Source organism: Leguminivora glycinivorella, chromosome 19, assembly GCF_023078275.1.
Source record: "Leguminivora glycinivorella isolate SPB_JAAS2020 chromosome 19, LegGlyc_1.1, whole genome shotgun sequence".
NCBI lineage: Eukaryota > Metazoa > Arthropoda > Insecta > Lepidoptera > Tortricidae > Leguminivora > Leguminivora glycinivorella.
The window spans coordinates 15604462-15625989 of record NC_062989.1 but is presented as its reverse complement, the minus strand read 5'-3'; the positions used below and the strand labels follow the sequence as shown (position 1 = coordinate 15625989).

Here is a 21528-nt window from a genome sequence, read left to right as displayed (position 1 = left end):
TTAATTTACTCATGGGGTCTAGCCCATCTAGAGTTCTCGCGACTGAGTTTATTCATCAGCCGCGACTTCAAAGTATGGACTCGCGGGCACAAGTCGTGCTAGACCACCATGTTGGATTATTTACTAGACTGTTTCAAAGAAAAATGTGTAGTGAATATGTGATTTTAAGCCAGACTTATTTATTAAAAAAAAAAATTACTTATTTAATTTGTACATAAAAAATGCATCCCTATCAACACTGGTTTCAACCAGCCATAAGATTGTAATAAAAATGATATGTAACATAACTTTATATGTTACCACGAGTATGACACTGACTTATTTGCTAATTTTGCGTCAACTTACTTCTCGCTCACACAATATACCGGCACGAACGAAATGCATAGAGTAAGTTAAACTGAGAAAAGTCAGTGATACACTTACTTTTCAATCTCTGGTTAATAGTCTTGCCATTTTTGTTAGTTATTGTATTACTGTGCATTCACCAGTGTAAATTATAGAAAACACGTGTAATGTGAAAAACCTGACGACATTTCATACAACTTTCTCTCTTAGTAGCTAAATTGGCCTCTTTGAAGTTCAAGATGTTGATTTGATACAAATGACTTTCCTAATATAGGGTAATAATTATTTTCTTGCCTCCAAAAAATTGTTGCAGCTTCTAGGTTCTAAGTTGTGTTCTAGTAGGGTTTCTGTCCAGAAGGGGCCTTATGCGCATGGAACGCGACTTATAAAATTCTTATAACAATTGGTTAGTAAACAGGCCCACTGACTATCAATTCACCGGTTAGCCACTGTATAGCCAGTAACTAATAATAAAGGACTAAAAATGCCGTCGCCGTCCGGAGGACTGATAGTCAGTGGGCCTCTGAAGGCACGCGCTAGATCTGAGGAGTTACTTGGTCCACTCGTCCTTGTGTTATGTCATAAGCCACTGCACACTGTTACGTTCACAAGTGCACTTCAAACGCACGCTTTTCGGGATCACATACGAGACAATAAGAGAATTGCATTTATCTATAATACAGTTTTACAGCAAAGTTATTTTCGAGGGAGAACGTGTGAACGTGCTTAAGGCAGATGTAATAAATTGTATAATGAAATCTCGTAAAAGTTAGCTGCCGTACCGATGACATTTGAAATGAAATGAATCAGGGAAAAAGATAATATCCTGTTTAGCCCGTCAGATCACCAAAAAATACTGAACACAAATATTTTTTCGCTTAATCTAATTAATGAAAAAAAAAATACAAAGATATAGAGCATCACAGTTCCGGAGTGGGAAAATATGACGTCACTTAAAAGTAAAAAAATGTACCTAGTGTCGCGTGACGTCACGCGAAACTTCAACGCACTGTACCGTCGTAATTTTTCGTTTACGAGAAAAAAGAAAAACGTGTGTCCAAATTCTTTGACGGACTAAATAGTTTTTTTTAGTCGTCTCGCCTATTATGTCATCGGGTTCGACTTGGCAGTGACGTAATGACGTTTGATATTTTTATCTCGCTTTTGCTGACGACAATACATATAATATGTTGCGTGCAAATCCCCCTATTGTCCCGTATGTCCCCGCGCTCACCGCGTCGGCGCGGTCCCGCTTGTCCACGACGAGGATCGGCGGCGCGTACTGCCGGCACTCGCAGCCCATCTCCATCTGTCCGTACACGCTCGTTACTAACAGGGAATTGGCTACGAGACAGTTTTCTTTTCTAATACTGTCAATCGATCGTGAATCTCTTATTTTTAGGGTTCGGTAAAAGGTACAAAAGAAACCCTTGACTTCACCCTAGTCACATCTATCAGCATCGAACCGCATTTCGTGTATGAGAAATCGCTGGTTAGCAAGACGCTTACGCATTGCCAAGCTGAATGCATGCGTAGACATGTTCATACAAACGAGCGATTTCTCATACACTTTTACGATACCACAGTGACATTGACACTGACAATTCTCTGCCTATTTCTGGGTTTATAAATAACATTGTTACTCAGCAACAATATTTCCTTGTTGAACAGCAGAGTCGCCGCGACATAGATGACACGTCTTCTTCTAACAGTATTAATGACATAAGGACGGGTAGTCTATCTCGCGGCGACATACTCTCGCGCCAATCATGTGCTAACCCTGCAGACAATGAACGGCGAAATGTCACTGTCGGGCGACAATGGTTACTATTGTGAAATGGGTCGCTTGTATACAGATTAGTGTTGGTCATGGTTGAGTTATGGTGGACTTACCGGATGCGGATGCGGTAAATACGCTGGCGGCTGCTGCGCCGCCGCCGCGGCCGCCGCTACCATCGCGTAGGCGGGGACAGCCGCAACCTAGACATAAAGTGAAGGTTACAAGTGTTATCGGTAAACAAATATACCTGTAGGGAAGTATAATGCGATGATTTATTTCTAGGTACACAAGGTATCGATCGGCTTTTTAAAATATATTGCTGTATCATCCTAGTCGATAAATTAAGAATTCCCACTGGAGAACAAACGTAATGTTCAAAAGTTGAACTATTAAATTAAGCGAGATTAATTAGTCTTGGGTATTTGGGAAAATTCCCTATGAAGCAAATATTCCTTTCATATGGAGAAAAAATCGGGAACATCAATGACAATTTTTTTTGTATGGTGTGTAATTATAACCGTGAGGTCTGATATTACGGTAGCCAGGTTTGCTTCTCACCTATTTTGTGTCTAACATACATACCGAATTAGAATGTAGATTACGTACTATATGGAGAGGGGGGTGCAGCGAGGGAGATTCTACCGATATATTACCAGGAGTATGAGGTCTGCACTACACCTGTTAGAGTCGCACCGTACACGTTGGTCTACAAACTACAACTCGCTAGACAGTTCTGTATGTGTGTGTTTAGGTCGACTTTCAATAGGGACTGAGTTCACTTTTTTTGCTATACTAAATTGAACATCACCAGGCGAGAAAGGCGTCCGTGTCAGACAAGCAAAAACGGTTCACATGAGAGGGTCAAAGTTGGGGCTGGTGTCGTTTTCGCACGTGTGACCAGTTCACAGAGACTATTATAGTGTAGTAGTATTTTTACTTGTATGCTAGCTAGGTTTTCAACTTCTTAAATTATTTTTGTATTACATATGTCCAGACCAGGGTATTAATCCCTTGTAACGAATTGGCAAGTCATTATTCAGCACGGGAAGCATGGTCGCGCGATAGACGATAAAATAGCAGGCCGTCCCTATCGCACTATCTGTAAGTGCGATAGGGACAGCCTGATATTTTATCGTCTATCGCGCGACCATGCTTCCCATGCTGAAGCCATTAAACCAAAGATTTGCATAATTAAAAAAAACTTCAATTGGGTATTAGTAGATTTGGTAGTAACTTTGAATATAAACTGGTATCCCCAAATTATGACAGTGATGCCGTCATTCAAATGATTTTGACAGTGGCAATAAGTGCGAGAGGGACACCACACCAGCCCCAACTTTACCCTCTCATGTGGACACATTTTTTGGCCAATCAACTCAATCTAGGTGATTTATACATCTATGGTTTATGTACTTACCATGTGTGGAGGGGGGTGCGGCGCGGGCACGTAGGAGACGCCGGCGCCCACCACGCCCACGCCGCCCACGCCCACACCGCCCACTAGGGACCCCACCGGAGTGCCAGGAGTGTGTGGCCTGAAACAACATTTACAATATTACTGTAACAAGTACATTATTTGGAGTCTCGCATGTTCTATTGGCATAAGTCCCCACCCAATTTTTAGCTACTAGTACTATAGATTAAATATAAGATCATACCATCCCATACATTAAAATGCGACCGCCTAAGAACGCGCATACACTACACCACACTTATTTGTAGATAGGCGTTAAGTGTCACTTTCGAGCCATAAATCTATGTCAAAAGTGACACTTAACGCCACCTACAAGTATAATCGAAAGCTGCAAGACATTTTTTTTGTGGCGTCATCTATGTGGTGTACGCGCGTTCTTAGGCGGGTGCATATTAATGTATGGGATGGTATTATGTTCTTATACAATACAATACAAATATTCTTTATTGTTCACCAATATAACAAGATATAATAGATAGATATATTTAATTTATGCTAGTACATATATTTGGTACTGTCTCAGTGTGGCTGCACCGACGGCTACTAAAATACAAACGTTTATTTAGCAAGTATTAAGCCACAAGGGCTCTTTTACACGTCAATAGGCACAACACATGAAATATAGATACGGTTACATTACATGAAAAACGTTGAGATATAAATACTACTATCTGGGTAATCTTTAAATTTATAATAATCTTCAAAATAAATTTAAATAACAGGATATACATACATACATATAATCACGCCTGTATCCCATAAAGGGGTAGGCAGAGCACATGAACTACTAAGTGTCAGTGCCACTCTTGGTAAAAAGGGTTTTAAAGAAATCCAAATTGTGACATTGCAGTGACAGGATATACAGGGTGAAAAAAAAAGGTACAGGGTGAAACTTTTGAGGTCATAATGAACAACTTTTACTATGGGACCAATGCTGAAATCGAGAAAAAAAAATTGGCTGCTTCATAGAAATGAGCGGTATCATGACAGTCAAAGCGTATGAAACGGCAATTTTTTCTTTGAGATTTTAGCATCGGTCCGATAATAAATAGTACATTACATTCAGAGGCCGGGAAAATGAGGATTTCCGGCCAAGTGGGTATATACCAAGTGGGAATCCATTTTCACGCCGAGGCATGTATAGTGCTTTTCTCAAACATACAATGAAATTAAAAAAAATGCTCTAAAGGACAATATTTTATAAAAAAAAGTTACTTTGCAGGCCTAGGCCTAAAAAATAATATGAAATCCCTTTACAGTCCTCTCGAGTTGTTGCGCCCAAAAAGCGATACTTCCCAGCCCATTTTAAGGAACGTAAAGACAATATTTCATTGCATGTTTGAGAAAAGTTGTTTATCATAACCTCAAAAGTTACTATGCGGCGACAGGTCGCCTGATGGTAAGCGATCATTGTCGCCCACGAACATTCGAAACATCGGAATTGTTGGAGCCGCATCGCCGGCTTTTAAAATGGGCGTAAGCTCTTGAAGGTCGTATCGGTCCGGAAATATCGCAAGCGATAATCGATCGGTAATAATTCCCGTATAATATCGTAGGCGGCTACTGACCGGCTCGGGTTGGGTGTGGTGGGGCTCCTGGAGGCGAAGCTCTTGGCGGCGGGGTTGAACTCCTTGGCGTTGGGGTTCAGCGTGGACTTCTTGAGCGTGGCCGCGCTCACCGCCGCGCGCTCCACGCCGCCCGCGCCCGCGCCCGCGCCCGGCGCCGGCGGCGAGCCCGCGCCCGCCCCCGCGCCCGGGGACGCCGGGGGCTCCACGGGGACCACTGGCGGCTGAGACGACAGTTATAATAGTATCTATAACTCACGCTCCGCCTGCGCACATTTAAAGTGCGGGTGTGATGAAAAATTTATTTCATTCATTGTTAACAATTAAAATAATAAAAAAGTAAAACCAAGTCTACATGAAAAACTTTGATAATTTTTAGGGTTCCGTAGTCAACTAGGAACCCTTATAGTTTCGCCATGTCTGTCTGTCTGTCTGTCCGTCCGTCCGTCCGTCCGTCCGTCCGCGGATAATCTCAGTAACCGTTAGCACTAGAAAGCTGAAATTTGGTACCAATATTTATATCAATCACGCCAACAAAGTGCAAAAATAAAAAATGGAAAAAAATGTTTTATTAGGGTACCCCCCCCCTACATGTAAAGTGGGAGCTGATATTTTTTTTCATTCCAACCCCAACGTGTGATATATTGTTGGATAGGTATTTAAAAATGAATAAGGGTTTACTAAGATAGTTTTTTGATAATATTAATATTTTCGGAAATAATCGCCCCTAAAGGAAAAAAAAGTGCGTCCCCCCCCCTCTAACTTTTGAACCATATGTTTAAAAAATATGAAAAAAATCACAAAAGTAGAACTTTATAAAAACTTTCTAGGAAAATTGTTTTGAACTTGATAGGTTCAGTAGTTTTTGAGAAAAATACGGAAAACTACGGAACCCTACACTGAGCGTGGCCCGACACGCTCTTGGCCGGTTTTTTGAAACTATGGTATTTGAAGTTATTATTTTTAACAAATTTCGGCCCTAGATCATGTCATTATATGTAAGTGTGTTTAGTAAAACGTCCCACTTTGTCTTTATACGAACATAGTTTACTTGTCTCTTTATACGAATAAACTGAGAAAGCGGCTTTATAGCAATCGAGAAAGTGGGACGTTTTCCCGAGCACACTCACAGTATAAAGTTATTAAAATCAAACACGTAAGTAGTTTCTAAATGAGAGCATAATTGCGTTCGTATGAAAAACTGAGCTTATTCTTCTTCCATCTATTCTATTATTCTTCTTATTATAGACTTTTGAATCGTCAACATGCGGAGCGTAATCGTACAGTCAAGTGTAAAAATATGGGTGTACACATCTTACTCAAAAATATGTCCTATAGCATCCTAATCCGGTGTAATAAGAGCGTAGTACCATATTTATGAGACGATTATTTCGATAAGTGTTTTTGCACTTGACTGTAAGAAATACGTAAACATGTCATAAATAAATTTGACTCACAAAACGGATAATTATTTATTATTTTATTATTATTTATATAATTCAGGCAGGCAGTTGAAAAAACAACTGATATGGCCTGTATCCTGGTAATTTTTTCTAGGTTTATCTCATATTATTATGTTTGTGTAGTTTGTTCTTAAAACTGTTGATGTTGGGTGCTGAGACTACTTCCTCTGGTAGCTTGTTCCAAGGCGTGACTACTCTGTTAGCAAAGAAGTGTCTATGTGGGTTGTTGTTTGACATGCAGAGTTTCTGTAGTTTTGAGTGGTGCCCTCTCAGTCGGGTATTGGTGTCTCTTTTGTGAAATTTAGTGAAAGAAGTGCAGTGGAATAGAAATGTGGGGCCGGGTACCTTGTGGTGGTGGAGGGGCTCGTGCTTGGGCAGCGGCCGCTTGGCGTGCGGCTCCGACACGGCGCCCGCGTTGGCCGACACCTCCGGCGTGGTCGGCGCCGGCGGCGGCTGCGTCTGCGAAGAAAACTAACTGTAATGGCCGCTGTACACACAGCCAACGGTTGGGCCAACCCTTGGACCACTCCCTTGGCCAAGATGAGAGTCGCTGTTTACACATTGGTGAACCAATCACTTTTTTTTTTTTTATACTACGTCGGTGGCAAACAAGCATACGGCCCGCCTAATGTAAAGCGGTCACCGTAACCTATGGACGCCTGCAACTCAAACAGTGTCACGTGCGCGTTGCCAACCCATTAGAAACTTGGCATAGGCTCTTCATAAATGATGGACGTACAATAAAAAAGGCTAGGTAATTCTAGGTCATTTATGTTGTCAGCAAAAATAACCTCGTAATAAAATTAAATTATCTGAAATATTAACAATTTCTTTAATATTCTGATAAGCACATAAATCTTTTTTAGGCAATATATTAAACATTTGCAACGGTATTTTATTTCCTAAAATTAACACTATTATTGGCATAGATAAACTTATTATTTTCGTAAATCTTTCACTACTGTCCTCTCTGGCGGCTGACGACAAACTGAATGAGGCGCCAACGTGTGAATGCAGTTGGCCATGTGCGCCAAGATCCTTTGAGCGCTAACTGCCAACATACGGCCAAGTAGCCCTATACACGCTTGGCCAAGGGATTCCACCAAGGGTTGGTCCAACCGTTGGCCCCATGTGTACAGCGGCTATTTGATGTGCGGACAAAAAACCGACACCAGCCGGTTGGCCGTCCAGCGCTAGCGCCAACTGCCAACGTACGGCCAAGTAGCCCTCTACACGATTGGCCAAGGGGTAGGTGGAAGGGTTGGTCCAACCGTTGGCCCCATGTGTACAACGGCCATAATACATGTGTCCTGTGTGGACGCTCGGTTCGGAGCGTGCGAGCTTGCGTACGACGCATGCGGCGTGTATTGAGAACGCTTGTACGAGCTTCCATTATTTGACATGCACGGCGCACGCCCCGCCGAACGCACGTCGCCCCATATGAGTGTGCACGAGGGCCACACACTGAGGTACAGTTCTTGTTTAGTGCTACTATTGATACCCGAAAGAAAAATTTGGACAACTTGTAGTTTGTTGAGGCCTCAATGAAGGTCCTGAAAAGACCTCATCATCCTCCTTGCATTAACCCGGCATTTTCTGCGGCTCATGGGAGCCCCATGATTTTGCGTAGGCACTAGTTTTACGAAAGCGACTGCCATCTGACCTTCCAACCCAAAGGGACTAAGCCTTATTGGAATTAGTCTGGTTTCCTCACGATGTTTTCCTTCACCGAAAAGCGACTGGCAAATATCAAACGACATTTCGAACATAAGTTTCGAGAAACTCATTAGTACAAAACGGAGTTTGAACACACGACCTCCGGATTGAAAGTCGCACACTCCTACCCGTAAAGACCTCAAAAATATGAAAAGAATTCAAATGTCCGGAAGATATTCATGTAGTGGTTACCGGTTGCGGCATGGGCTGCGGCGGCAGCGCCGCGGGCGGCGCGGGCGACGTCACCAGTTTGAACTCGGCGCCGAACTTGCGCAGCTCCTGAAACAACACGTCACGCAGATTATCATACTGTTACTACACGACTGGTGCTGCCCTCATTTTGTCGGCTTTTCCACATTTAATTACTTCCAACGGCCGTCACTAGCATTAACATTAGAAATGCCCATAAGCGCCTCTCTGTCACGCACTTTGTAAATGAGCAATTCTTTTTTTTTTGCCACTTTTATGAAGTGTTATATTTTTGAAAAAAAAAATGCAATTTCTACTCAGAATTACTAGCTTTTTCAATCCTAGTAGTCAAAAAAATTGTCCCATACGATTTTTTCTTATTTTGTTATTATGTTCCGTACATGTTGTATGGGGTAACAAAAGAGGAAAGTAACAAAAATGTATGGAAATTCTGGGACACTTTTTGTCTCCCAGTGAGATTGAAAGTACTCGTGATTCTGAGTACAATTGACCTAAAATTCCCTAAAACAATCAAATCTTTTTTATTGGCAAAAAAAAAAAGAAATGCTCAAATATTAACCTATAGCAACTCTCGTACTGTCAGACAAGTCTGAACAATTTAGGTATCTCTCATCATCATCCTGCTTGCGTTATCCCGGCATTTGCCACAGCTCATGAGAGCCTGGGGTCCGCTTTGACAACTAATCCCAAGATTTGGCGTAGCCATCTGACCTTCCAACCTGAAGGGTAACTAGACCTTATTGGAATTAGTCCGGTTTCCTCACAATGTTTTCCTTCACCGAAAAGCGACTGGCAAATATCCAATGACATTAGTGAAAAACTCATTGGTGCGAGCCGGGGTTCGAACCCGCGACCTCCAGAACGAAAGTCACAGCACGCACTTACCGCTAGGCTACCAGCTCTTCTTCAATTTAGGGCCAGTTGCATCAACTACATTTGACAGACTCATCATCGTCACGCAGCAGACGACTATGGAACTTCCCATACAATAAAATTTAACGAACGCTTTAACAGTGACAGACGGTTTGATGCAACCGACCCTTAGGTATCTTGTCTCTAGTTGACATTATGTCTCTACAATATAGAAGTTTTCACTAATCTTTTTGTTTTCAATAAATTGATAATAATCACGAAGTTCTAGTGAATCAATATTTATATATTTGACGATTATAATGAGCTCATGTATTATTTCTTTACCTGCACCTCGTCCTGCCGTCGTGGTTCGGGCACGTGGCGTGGTCGTGGCCCCTCTGCCGGTGGTACGGGGTTCTGCGCATGACAAGCAATCGATTTAAAATAAATAAATAATAAATAAACATTATAGGACATTCTTACACAGATTGACTGAGTCCCACGGTAAGCTCAAGAAGGCTTGTGTTGTGGGTACTCAGACAACGATATACATAATATGTAAATACTTATATACATAGAAAACATCCATGACTCAGGAACAAATATCTGTGCTCCTCACACAAATAAATGCCCTTACCGGGATTCGAACCCGGGACCGCGGCGCAGCAGGCAGGGTCACTACCGACTGCGCCAGACCGGTCGTCAAATGCTTTCTTTATATTTGATAAATAAAACCACCCATATTGGACAGTGACACTTTCGCACACACAACATGGAAGACTGATAAGAGTAACGAACTGTTTTTAACCGACTTCAAAAAAGGAGGAGGTTCTCAATTCGACTGAATGTTTTTTTTTTTTTTTTTATGTATGTATGTTCCTCGATATCTCCGAGAATTGTGGACCGATTTTCAAAATTTTTTTTTGATCGAACGGGTATAACCCCGAGATGGTCCCATTGGCACCAAGTCAGGGTCTGATGATGGGATCCTGGAGAAATCGAGGGAACTCTTCAAATGTTATAGGCACATGTAATGTTTTCAGTGTATTTTTCAAAGGTAAACCAGTATTTACGCCTGATGGTAATAATTTTATGTGGCTGAGCTGATGATGGAAGGTCAACTCCTCAATGGTTAGGAGTTAAAGGATAATTCTTTCACTAGTGTACATGTATTCGGACTGATACATATAATATCAATAGGAACCACTAAAAATCAACAAATAAATAAACTTTTTTAACAAAAAATAAAACCGCCTTCAAAAATAAGCGCGTTACAAAACACGGAGAAACTAAAAAGCAAAAAATAATAAACCTTTGAATTCAGATTTCTTATCGTATTGCAATAATCTAAACATCAAAATTATAAACAAATCAATTATTTTTGGAGTCGGTGCCAGCCTGCGTATGGTTGGGTGGGGCAAACAGGCAATAGCAAGGCGACGAACAGGTCTGGTACCGACTGCAAAAATAATTGATTTGTTTATAATTTGGATGTTTAGATTATTGCAATACGATAAGAAATCTGAATTCAAAGGTTTATTATTTTTTGCTTTTTAGTTTCTCCGTGTTTTGTAACGCGCTTATTTTTGAAGGCGGTTTTATTTTTTGTTAAAAAAGTTTATTTTATTGGTATAGCCATAAGCGATTGACACATTGGCCAGGCAAAGAGTAAAGATGATCAAATCGCTCAAGTGATGGTGGTTTGTGGTAGTAAAGCATAGTTAATTTAGAATTGGTACGCGATGGGAGGAATTTAATTTTTAAATGAAAAGAAAAAAGTAAACAATATTTTTTATTGCAGAATATAAAAGATCGTTTATTAATTTATAGCGTGTCACATATATTTCAATCATTCAGTATGTTTATGCACAAAATTACGGACTTTTCTGAAAATAGTATTCATCATCCTCTGAACAAGATTTTCATCCATCTTTTTGTCTGTTGATTCCGTGTGGACCGCAAGGAGTGGATATTTTGAATTATTTTGCCACTATTATTTAATTGTCCTTTAATGAAATAATGATTTGGGCAATAATTATTGCCTAGTAGTTTTCTGGAAATTCAACAATTTAGCAATCATTGACCCAGACCAAGGGGATTTTTCACGTATTTGTTCACAGTGCATTTTCGCCGGTCAACGTCCATAATCAATGACTTACAAACGCAAAAAGTTAGATCAACCAAATTTCTAATATAGAGTTATCAACGTATTAAAATTAAGATGTGATTATCAGTTTTTTTTTAATTTTTAAATATATTTTTTTTATTCGTCGCTAAACGCGTGCCAATACTATGTTATAGGTAGTTTCAACTCAGTTGAGGCCACGCACACTATAACACTGTCATGTAATGACAACGAGATTTTGAAATTAGTGTTCTTATGTACCGACTGCAGATTCAACAGTGAATTGTAAGAAAGACCAAAAAGTTTCTAGTTACTATTTTGTTAAGAATTACGTCTATAGAACAATTTTCAAACAAAACAAAAAATAAAATATCTCGTATGTGATTAATTAATTGTCAGATTATGAACAATCATATTACAAAATATAAATCGTAGAAATCAAAGATAATATGTAATAAATTGCCTTATTTTATCATCGTAGCTGTTAAAATGGTGTTTACCTATTTTTTCATTACTTATTAGCAGACATAGAAGTCGCGGTAGCAATAACGTCAATTAACATAGGGACATCCTTCCGATATAAAATATATCGATAGCTGAATACTTATTTGGAAGTGAAATTTCATATGAGCTATAAAGTTCACCGGATAATTTAATTTTCCCCTCACTAGCTCGGAAACACGTGTTTTGTCCTTCAATACCAGCGGGTAAAAACGCATTTTATCCACTAGTGGGTAAAGTAATTTGACCTTGAATAAAGTCAAATTAACTGGTTTAAAATTCATAAAAGTAGGTGAATCTAGTAATAAAGATGATTTACCACCTGTGGAACTACTGGAAGCAGTGATAAACGCATTTTTTTGCGTTGTAGTTTCCTCGCTATAGTGAGGGGAAAAGTTTTGTGTTACACTCGTGTGTTAAAAAACTCGCAAATTCAGGATTCTATTCTCGAACCACTCGCTTCGCTCGTGGTTCAACTATAGACTCCTTTCACTTGCTCGTTTTTCAATTCCACACTCAGCGTTAAAATACAACTTTGCCCCCTTGTATAACAAATAACTATTAATAAAATAATAGCGTTTGTCCGTAGCAAAATTTTATTTGTGCCACCGCGACTTCCAGCTAGTAATACTGAGTTCACATTTAATAGCGTCATGAGAAAATTAAACGAAGAAATAGCAGCACTTGATAAAGAAACGTTTCACAGTACCTATTTTCAGAAAAACCCAAGAAAACGAAGAAAGATATAGGGAAAGAGAACCTATGATTTGTTGTTTCGTGTATTGAGGTGTGCAATAAAGAGTATTTGTATTGTATTGTAGATGATTTAACCGAAAACCAAAACCTTATAATCAATCCTAACGAATCAGATGAAGATATGCCAAGTGACGGTGGTTTATAAAACGATTTGTTCATTATGTTTTACTGCTTTTAATACCATTAATGATAAGTATATCAATAAATAATAATGTTTTTCAAAAATATATTACCTAATCGTTTTTTTTACATTCACTCACTCATTTCATTCATATTTTTTTTTGCAATCAGTACTAATCTACATTTACGTGTGTGTGTTATCATTCACTTCAACCTCCGTGGAATTACCTATAACTATGCTTTAGTTTGTTGGGCTACATGACCCCTTAGTTAATATCAGACAAGGCTGTAGGAGTGTGTGGTCCCTGGTCAGGTGCGAAGGTAAAATACGGTTTCGTGTCCGCACACACTGATTTAGTCATGTGATGCTACACGTGGGAAAACCTGTCGCGCGAGAGCGTGTTGGTGCGGCCGAAGATCACAGTCCTACGCACCTTTACAGGCAACAAACTCGTCTTTAGAAGTGGAATATTTTACGAGCGGGAAGTATGTGGTGTATGTTGCACGTGCGCGTAATGCGCATTTTCGCGAAAAAAGATTCAAAACTGTTTTTTTTCTAAAATAGGTAATTTTTATGTTTTTCTTATTCAGAATCACGAACCCTTTTGATCGTACTAAGTAAAAAAAGCGTCCCAAATTTAACTTTTCCACGTCGTTACCATTTTTTAAACACTTTGTACAGCGCCTATAGCGGTTACAAAGTGGAAAGTATGCGAAATAATAGAAAATTTGGGACCATTTTTTTTGTCCTAAATCGAAAGGGCTCGTAATTCTGAGTAAGAAAAACAAATTTACCTACATTAGAAAAAAATATTGTGCTTGTTTTCGTAAAAATGCCCTAAGGGATAAGCATCTTGAGGGCGTTGGTGGAGAGGTTTGACTGCCAGTATATGAACCATTGTCACATGATTCACATGCTGGTGGCAAAGTCCTCTGGACTATTGTAAATTTAATTGAGTTAATTTTAATTATGATAATTACGATTGTATTTTAATTTAATTAATTTAATGTATTATAATTTTAATTCTAATCTAATGTTATTGTAATATACCTAATTATGATAATTCAATTTGTGTGTTGGAAATTAGAATAATTATGATCTTCTATTTCGAAGCACCTTCTCTTTTTCATTGTTTTTTATTTCCGCTACCCAAAGGTTGTCTGGTAGAGATCGCTCTTCAGCGATAAGACCGCCTGTTGTCTGCCTCTATTTATAATCATTTGTTTTGTCTCCACTGTATCTTTTGCTGAGGTGTGCCAATAAAGAGTGTTCTATCTAGATCTATCTATCTATGATACTATGTTGATCGCATAATAAATAAATGAAATGAAATATATTGCGTGTAGCAAGCGCAGCCCACCGATGAGCTTGAACCACTATACCAAGTGTAGCGAGTACCTAGGTGACAGCGGTGACGAGGCAGGTCATTGAACTTGGAGTTCGAGGAGCTCGGCTCTATAGGTAATGGTGTAGTATATAGAGTACTCACGTGGTGGTGGTGCGGCGGGAAGGTGGCCCTGGGGTGCGGTGAGTGGTGCGGGTGCGCGGGGTGCGGCTGGTGCGGCCGGCGCTATCTTGTTCCACTAGTGTTCGAGGCTCCTCTATAGGTAATGGTGTAGTATATAGAGTACTCACGTGGTGGTGGTGCGGCGGGAAGGTGGCCCTGGGGTGCGGTGAGTGGTGCGGGTGCGCGGGGTGCGGCTGGTGCGGCGCGCGCGGCTCGCCGTTGAGCTTGGCGGCCGGCGCTGCGCCTGCGCTTGCTCCTGCGCCGCTTGATGCGGCCCTAGAATACAAATAATTATAAATTTAAATCTACCTGCTATACACTTTTTATATAACCTGAATATAGGTGATTTAGTTAGACAAATTGATAATGTTTTTTTTGTAATTAGATAATACAGATTAAAACCTGATAGGTTCGATAATATTACTTGCGTTGTTGCGTTTTGCTCCATACGAGATCGCTGATGAGTAATGGACATACCTAAATGGACTCAAAAAGATGAGATTTTAATTCAATCATTAAAAAGACGGAAAAGATGTAAAACACTGTACGTAGACTTTGCATAATTTTATCAATTTTATAACCTAACCACAAAATTAAAATATTGAAAAAAACCTCGACATAATGGATTGATTTTCATGAAACATGGCTAAGAACACTCCCAACTTCCTCCGAAGCCTTTAAACAAAAAAAAACTAAATCGAAATCGATTCATCCGTTCGGGAGTTACGATGTCATAGACAGACACACACAGAGACAGACAGACACGTCAAACTTATAACACCGCGTCGTTTTTCTGTCGGCGAATAAAAGTGGATGTGAAGATAGGTTGTTTTGTCAAAGATTTGCATAGTTACATGACATCATGATAGCTTGTCCTAATATCAAGTTTTCTATGAGAATTGACTTCTGAATGTTAATAATCCATATGTTTTAAATATAAACATAATTGGTAACGCATTGGACCGCCAATCCAAGCTGTGGGTTCGATCCCACGTTGGCCAGAGTCGATCTGTTGATTTTTTCATTGCGATTGTGTTTAGTACTTAAACCGAGCATATTTTATCGTAATTTTATAACATGTTCTCCAGGCGGTCTAGATCACAGATTTTTCTCTGTATTAATGCTTGGACGGGTATCATCTCGCGGCGAAGTTGTGTTAAACAGCTTGATGAGTAATATGTAAAGAGGATCGAGTATTATAGAAAGTCACTGTCAAAGTAAAATGTGTAATCACACTAATCACAGTGCATAGACTGCCATCTCTCGACACAAGCTTAAAACTTTTGAAGCTTAGCTTTGACAATTTGGCCCATATTGTTAGCTTGATGTGTTAAAATGTCAAATATTAATATTAGCGCCATCTAGCCGAGCGTTCTCCAAAGGTGTAAACGCCATCTAGGCCCCGTATCCTTTTTCTCTAGGGCTTTGAGGTACCGTTTTTTTCTTAAATTTATCCGTCTATGGGAGTTACATATGTCTCAAACCGAGCATATTTTATCTGATTTTAATGACATGTTCTCCAGGCGGTCTAGCACAAGTTTTGTTGTCGCGTTAAGGAGAATACTGACTGGAGGTGGTGCGGCGGGAAGGGCGGCGGCGCGTGGTAGCCGGCCGCGTGCGCCGCGTAGCTCTTGCCGCCCGCAGTCGGCGTCGGCGCCGGCGCCGGCACCGCGCTCGCTGCTGCCGCCGGCTGGAATAAAAAACCTCACAATTCAAATTGACTACATTGATTTAACATTTTCGATGAATCTTAGTATGAAGCGAGTACCTAAATATTCTTTATTGCACCATTATAAATTATACAGAATATTGAGTGAGAATTAATGTTATAAGATGATAAAAATAGAAAAAAGTTCAGTATGATGAAATTCGAGTGGTTAAAATTTTAGATTTCAAAATTAGCTACTTAAGCTGCTTTACAGACTTATTAATGAAATATTAGTTTACAGATATATATGTATCTAAATCTGGCAATAATTCGTTGCCACTCGTAATTAAGTAGTCTTCTGCGGCATTTAAAACAGATTACGGGCGCTCCTAAAAAGAAATTTATATTTGAGAAGTGGAGCCAACGGACTTTGAAATATTATAGGTATATTATAAAACTGGTGCAGTTGTCGTATGAGGCTCACGAGAATCACGAGTTCCGCTCGGGGTAGAGCTGTATTATCCGGGACATCAGGGTACATAGCCAAATGCACAAATGCTCCAGATAATATCGTTTTCGTAGTTATCTATCTGTATCGCTCTTCCGTATTGGTGCAACAGAGCCAGACTGCGTTTCGATTGGCCTCTAGCGTCAACGATTGTTATGCGGCTAAGCCGGCAGATCGTTATCGGTCGGGTTGTAGAGTAGGTGGTATATTACCGGGCCGTCCCGGGGCCGGCGGTCCTCGGGCGTGAGGTGGCGTGACGGCTCCTCGTCCTCGGGAGCGCGGGTGACGAGTGGTAGCCGCCGCCAGGTTTCACTGGAGCGCCGACATTGTCACTTCTTGTCGCGCCACATTACAGTTCTTGCACACCTTTAGAGTGTAGCCATTTGTCTAGATATATATTACCGGGTCGTCTGAGGGCCGGCGGACCTCGTCCTTGCGAGCGGCCGCGAGGGCCTGCGTGCGTAGACGCACAAACGCTCACGAAACGAAACGCTCGTAGATATCTATCTATATCGCTCTTGCGTATCGGCGCGACAGAGCCAGACTACCTTTCGGTTTCGTTTTCGTTTCGCGTCGTAGAACTGCCATTCGACTACGGGGCCCGGGTGGTGGGTGCGAGCGTGGAAGAGATGTATTACCGGGTCGTCTGAGGGCCGCCTGTCCTCTGGGGTGAGATGGTGCCGTGGCGGACGCTCCTTGTCCTTGGGCGCGGAGGCGGAGGCGGAGGCGGGGGCGGGCGCGGGCGGCGCGGGCGAGTGGTAGGCGGCGGGCTTCACGGGAGCGCCGCCGTTGTTGGTCGCCGGTGACGGCTTGCCAGTCAGCTTGCCCGCCTGAAACGAGGTGACATTAAATAAATAAATATTGGGGGACACCTTACACAGATCAACTTAGCCCCAAACTAAGCAAAGCTTGTACTATGGTTGCTAAGCGACGATATACATACTTAATAGAAATACATTGGTTAAACACACATAAAAATGTAGTGCGAAAAGATTTGCCTTCGTATTGTTACGGAAACGTACGAACGTGTCATGCTATTTCAGTCAGTCTCAATACAAGATGTACTGACATTGACTGAACTGGCATGACAAATACGAACGTTTCCGGAAAAATACGAAGGAAACCCTTTTCGCACATCTGTACCTATAATACACATACTTGCCGCCGTCCGCGGCCGCTACCCGAGCTACGGTCATAACGGCACCACTACATACACAAAAAACTGATTCAAATACTAGTAAAAACCCCAAAATATCTGCTGAACTCCGTTCCTCTTATTGGGTATAACTATAACGTATTCCGTCCACGGCCGCTAGCTGAAACCACGTATCTTTTCTTAGCTTACCTCTACTAATTTAAGTTCCACATACTCCGCTTCTCTTGACGGCAGTGCCATATTCACAAAAACTAATCAAAACTAGTAAAATAAGAGTTTTGAATGATTTACGGTTATTTTCTTTAGAATTTTATTGACCGGAATACAGACCATTGCATTCATCATGATCACGGGAAATTGAAGAAGGCGAGTGGAAAAGTTGTGTAGACAGCGCCCGATCTACCCTCCTTCGAGCACTGCGTTCGCTTTCAGCGTTACCACTGGTCGCATTCACACTCGACGGTCTGTCCAAACACACTGCACTCAGTGTCACTAGTAAAATAAACCAAAATACCTGCTGAACTCCCTTCCTCTTATTGGGTATGACGTATTTGCCGCCGTCGGCGGCGGCCGGCCGCACAACAGCCGCATATCTTTCCTCTTCGTCGCCATTTTCTAATTCTATGCGAGCTTTGTACGAAGCTGCGTTTTCTATTTCAGCGGCTATCTCTTCCGCTTTGGCTTCTGCGTCTCTGTAAAATTATATTTTTAAGTTAGTAGTTGTAAAATAACACGTTCACGGACGGCTAGTGGCGTCATCTGTCATAAAGCAAAGGAAACAATGAGCTCCACGAATGTGTTAACTGTAAAATTACGAAAAAGCCAGATTGTCGGGATAAAATATCAGTGTGCCTCCTTATTGTATTTTTAATGGCCATTGAAAGACATTGAAATGTGGAGCCCACTTGGATAGAATGGACCAACTTTATTTTAGACTGGTATACCTTAGACATCAAATTGGTAGTCTATCAATAAAACTTTTTGCTGTCAACTCAAATAACTTTGTCAGATGACTATGGTTCACGTCGAAAAGAAAGTGCGAACATCATTTTTATTTTGTTTTTATGCTAATAAGACAAAAGATTTACAAGCGATTAAAGTAAGTGGTTAAGTGCTTTCAAAAAGTTAGAAAAGGAACCCTTATCGTGCGACTCTGTACGTTTGTCTGTCTGTCTGCCTACTTTTACTATCGATTTCTAAATTTGGAATAGTTATGAAATTTTAAACCTCTACCAATTGAAAGTATGTAGTATTTTTTACCCAACTACGGCAAAAAGGAGATTAATGATTATAGTAGTCATTGTGAACGTCTAAGGCCCACTTGCACCAACCACTTAACTCAGGGTTAGTGGGCTGTCATCTGTCAAATTCCATATGGTGGGTTAACCCCTGGGTTAACCCTCCATTTTCGTTGGTGCAAGTGGCCCTAAAGGGGTCTACTGACTATCAGTCCGCCGGAAGGCATGCGCTTAGAAGAACTAATAGTCAGTGGGCCCCTTAGTACATATTTGTGTCATTCCTTCTAAGGTAGTCCTAAAACTTTATGAACAATTTTGTTACCGCAGTGTTCATAATTTTTTTGTGATGATGATTATTTGTGATCAAAAACACCGGATCAGTCCGATCGTTACAAGTAAGTTCATTCAAAGGATGTATTTTTTCCTTGAATAAAGACGAGAAAAAAAAAATGGCGAGACGACCTCGATTTTACAGCGACTGGCGAGAGCGGGCATTAAATAATTTTAAAGGAGGAAGGGCATAGCTAATGATATTTCGCTTTGTGTGGTAGGGCACAGCACAGCGGATATAATCTCGCTCGAATCTAGAGCAGAGCCCAACTGGGGAAGTACCTCTGCCTTATGGGATGCCCAGCAATGGGATACACTAAATAAATAAATATACTATAGGACATGTTTTACACAGATTGACTGAGCCAGACCGGTCGTCACTATAGGCATAATAAAGACGTGAGGCTGTTTGAGACGTACCTGTAGTCTTGTGTGTCTTTCCTCTGTAGCGGCAGCGTGTAACCGGCGAGCGAGTGGTCGTAGGTACTGTGTACCCCGTACACCTCCTCGTTTTTTCTAAACAGAAAACATAACAAACATTAGTATGTAGTGATTAACAGATCTGGGGCCCATTTGTCGAAACTGAAAGTTACAAGTTACAAGCGGAAGTCTTTTTCCAACTTGTCACATTAGACATTGACTACCGCTTGTAAATTGTAACTTATAGCTTCGAGAAATGGGCTCCTGAATGCATGTTAAAATCTAACAAGCATTTTAGGGTTCCGTATATTCTTCTCTTGTTAGATTTACAGACATCTTTTTCTCTTATAAATAAATAAATAAATAAATATTATAGGACATTCTTACACATATTGACTGAGGCCCACGGTAAGCTCAAGAAGGCTTGTGTTGTGGGTACTCAGACAACGATATATATAATATATAAATACTTATATACATAGAAAATATCCATGACTCAGGAACAAATATCTGTGCTCATCACACAAATAAATACCTTTACCGGGATTCGAACCCGGGACCGCGGCGTAGCAGGCAGGGTCACTACCGACTGCGCCAGACCGGTCGTCATAATTTTCATACAGTACAAATTACAAATCATTTATTCAGCAAAAGGGCCACAGGGGCACTTTTACACGTCAATATACAAGTTGAACTGAAATTACAATTGATAATACTAACTAATTCTAAGTTCTAACTAAAGTATTACGCTACATTGAAAAGTCTGTTTATAAGAAATGTAAGGTAATAGACGTTTGCACAATTTTATAGAACCACTCCACATCTGTAAAGCAAGGTTAGCTTGAACTGATTTAAAAAAAGACTTTCGTAGCTTTCAGGGTGATTTTCGGTTATCAGATTTTGAAGAAGACATTACCGTTGTTTTCAAGTAAATCTCAACTAATTTAAAAGAAAAATTAGCGGCTATGGAGTCATTTTCGGGGCCCCAGGAATCCAATTGACACTCACCTGAACATGTCGTTGGCGTCCCACCCTCCACACTATGTCAAGTTAGCCGCCTGATTTTAGACTTTTATGGCTTTAAGACTTCAGTCACCTGAACATGTCGTTTGCGTCCCAGCTGTTACCGCGAGGCCGGTCCACATTTTGATCTTATTCCCCGTAAGCTCGGACAACTGATTTTAGAGACTTTCGTGGCGTCCTAGTAATTTTTAGTCATCTAAACTGAATTCAAAGAAGACTTTCATAGCTTAAACACTTCAGTCACCTGAACATGTCGTTGGCGTCCCAGCCGTTGGCGCGGTGGTCGAGCTCCAGCTCTCCGAGCCGCGCCGAGCCGTTGACGGAGGGCGAGTCTCCCGCGTCGCCGTCGCAGTCCCAGGGCTCCAGCTGCCGCTCCTCGGCGCGCCCGTTGCCTGAGAGAATTACTGAGTATCGGGTTAAAACTGTCGCAGGGGATGGTTGTTAGGTTCGGAGTTTAATGATTTAAAAAAAAAAAACGATAAATCATGAAACTATACTATTAAAACTGTTGACTTTAACTTTTTATTTGAAATATGCTGTGTTGTATCCTTTTCTTGTACAATAAACTGTTTACTTACTTACTTAAAATCAGATATATAAATGTCCAGTCAACATCTAATAAATAATGAAATCGTGCAAAACTCTTTTATAACAGTAGAAACAAGGTATATTCAGCTATAACAAATGTGTATTTATTTGACGCCGATAGGTATGTGTAGGGGAAACTAATACTAAATTATATTCGCAACGCGAATACCTAACAAAAATATCAATTTAATTCTTTGAGTAA

General features: G+C 40.7%; 1 protein-coding gene across 1 annotated transcript in view; it reads right to left on the bottom strand.

Moving 5' to 3' along the window:
* LOC125236785 (ataxin-2-like protein) overlaps positions 1 to 21528 on the bottom strand; it is a 107980-nt gene that overhangs the window by 21133 nt on the left and 65319 nt on the right. The window contains exons 5-17 of the mRNA XM_048143711.1: positions 20983 to 21130; positions 19716 to 19811; positions 18242 to 18419; positions 17210 to 17401; positions 15984 to 16105; positions 14544 to 14691; positions 9751 to 9822; positions 8536 to 8622; positions 6973 to 7086; positions 5168 to 5388; positions 3543 to 3660; positions 2239 to 2325; positions 1580 to 1654 (exon numbers count right to left, since the gene is read on the bottom strand). Of these exons, the coding sequence (XP_047999668.1) occupies positions 1580 to 1654; positions 2239 to 2325; positions 3543 to 3660; positions 5168 to 5388; positions 6973 to 7086; positions 8536 to 8622; positions 9751 to 9822; positions 14544 to 14691; positions 15984 to 16105; positions 17210 to 17401; positions 18242 to 18419; positions 19716 to 19811; positions 20983 to 21130 (1658 nt within the window). The remainder of the gene's footprint in view (positions 1 to 1579; positions 1655 to 2238; positions 2326 to 3542; positions 3661 to 5167; positions 5389 to 6972; positions 7087 to 8535; positions 8623 to 9750; positions 9823 to 14543; positions 14692 to 15983; positions 16106 to 17209; positions 17402 to 18241; positions 18420 to 19715; positions 19812 to 20982; positions 21131 to 21528) is intronic.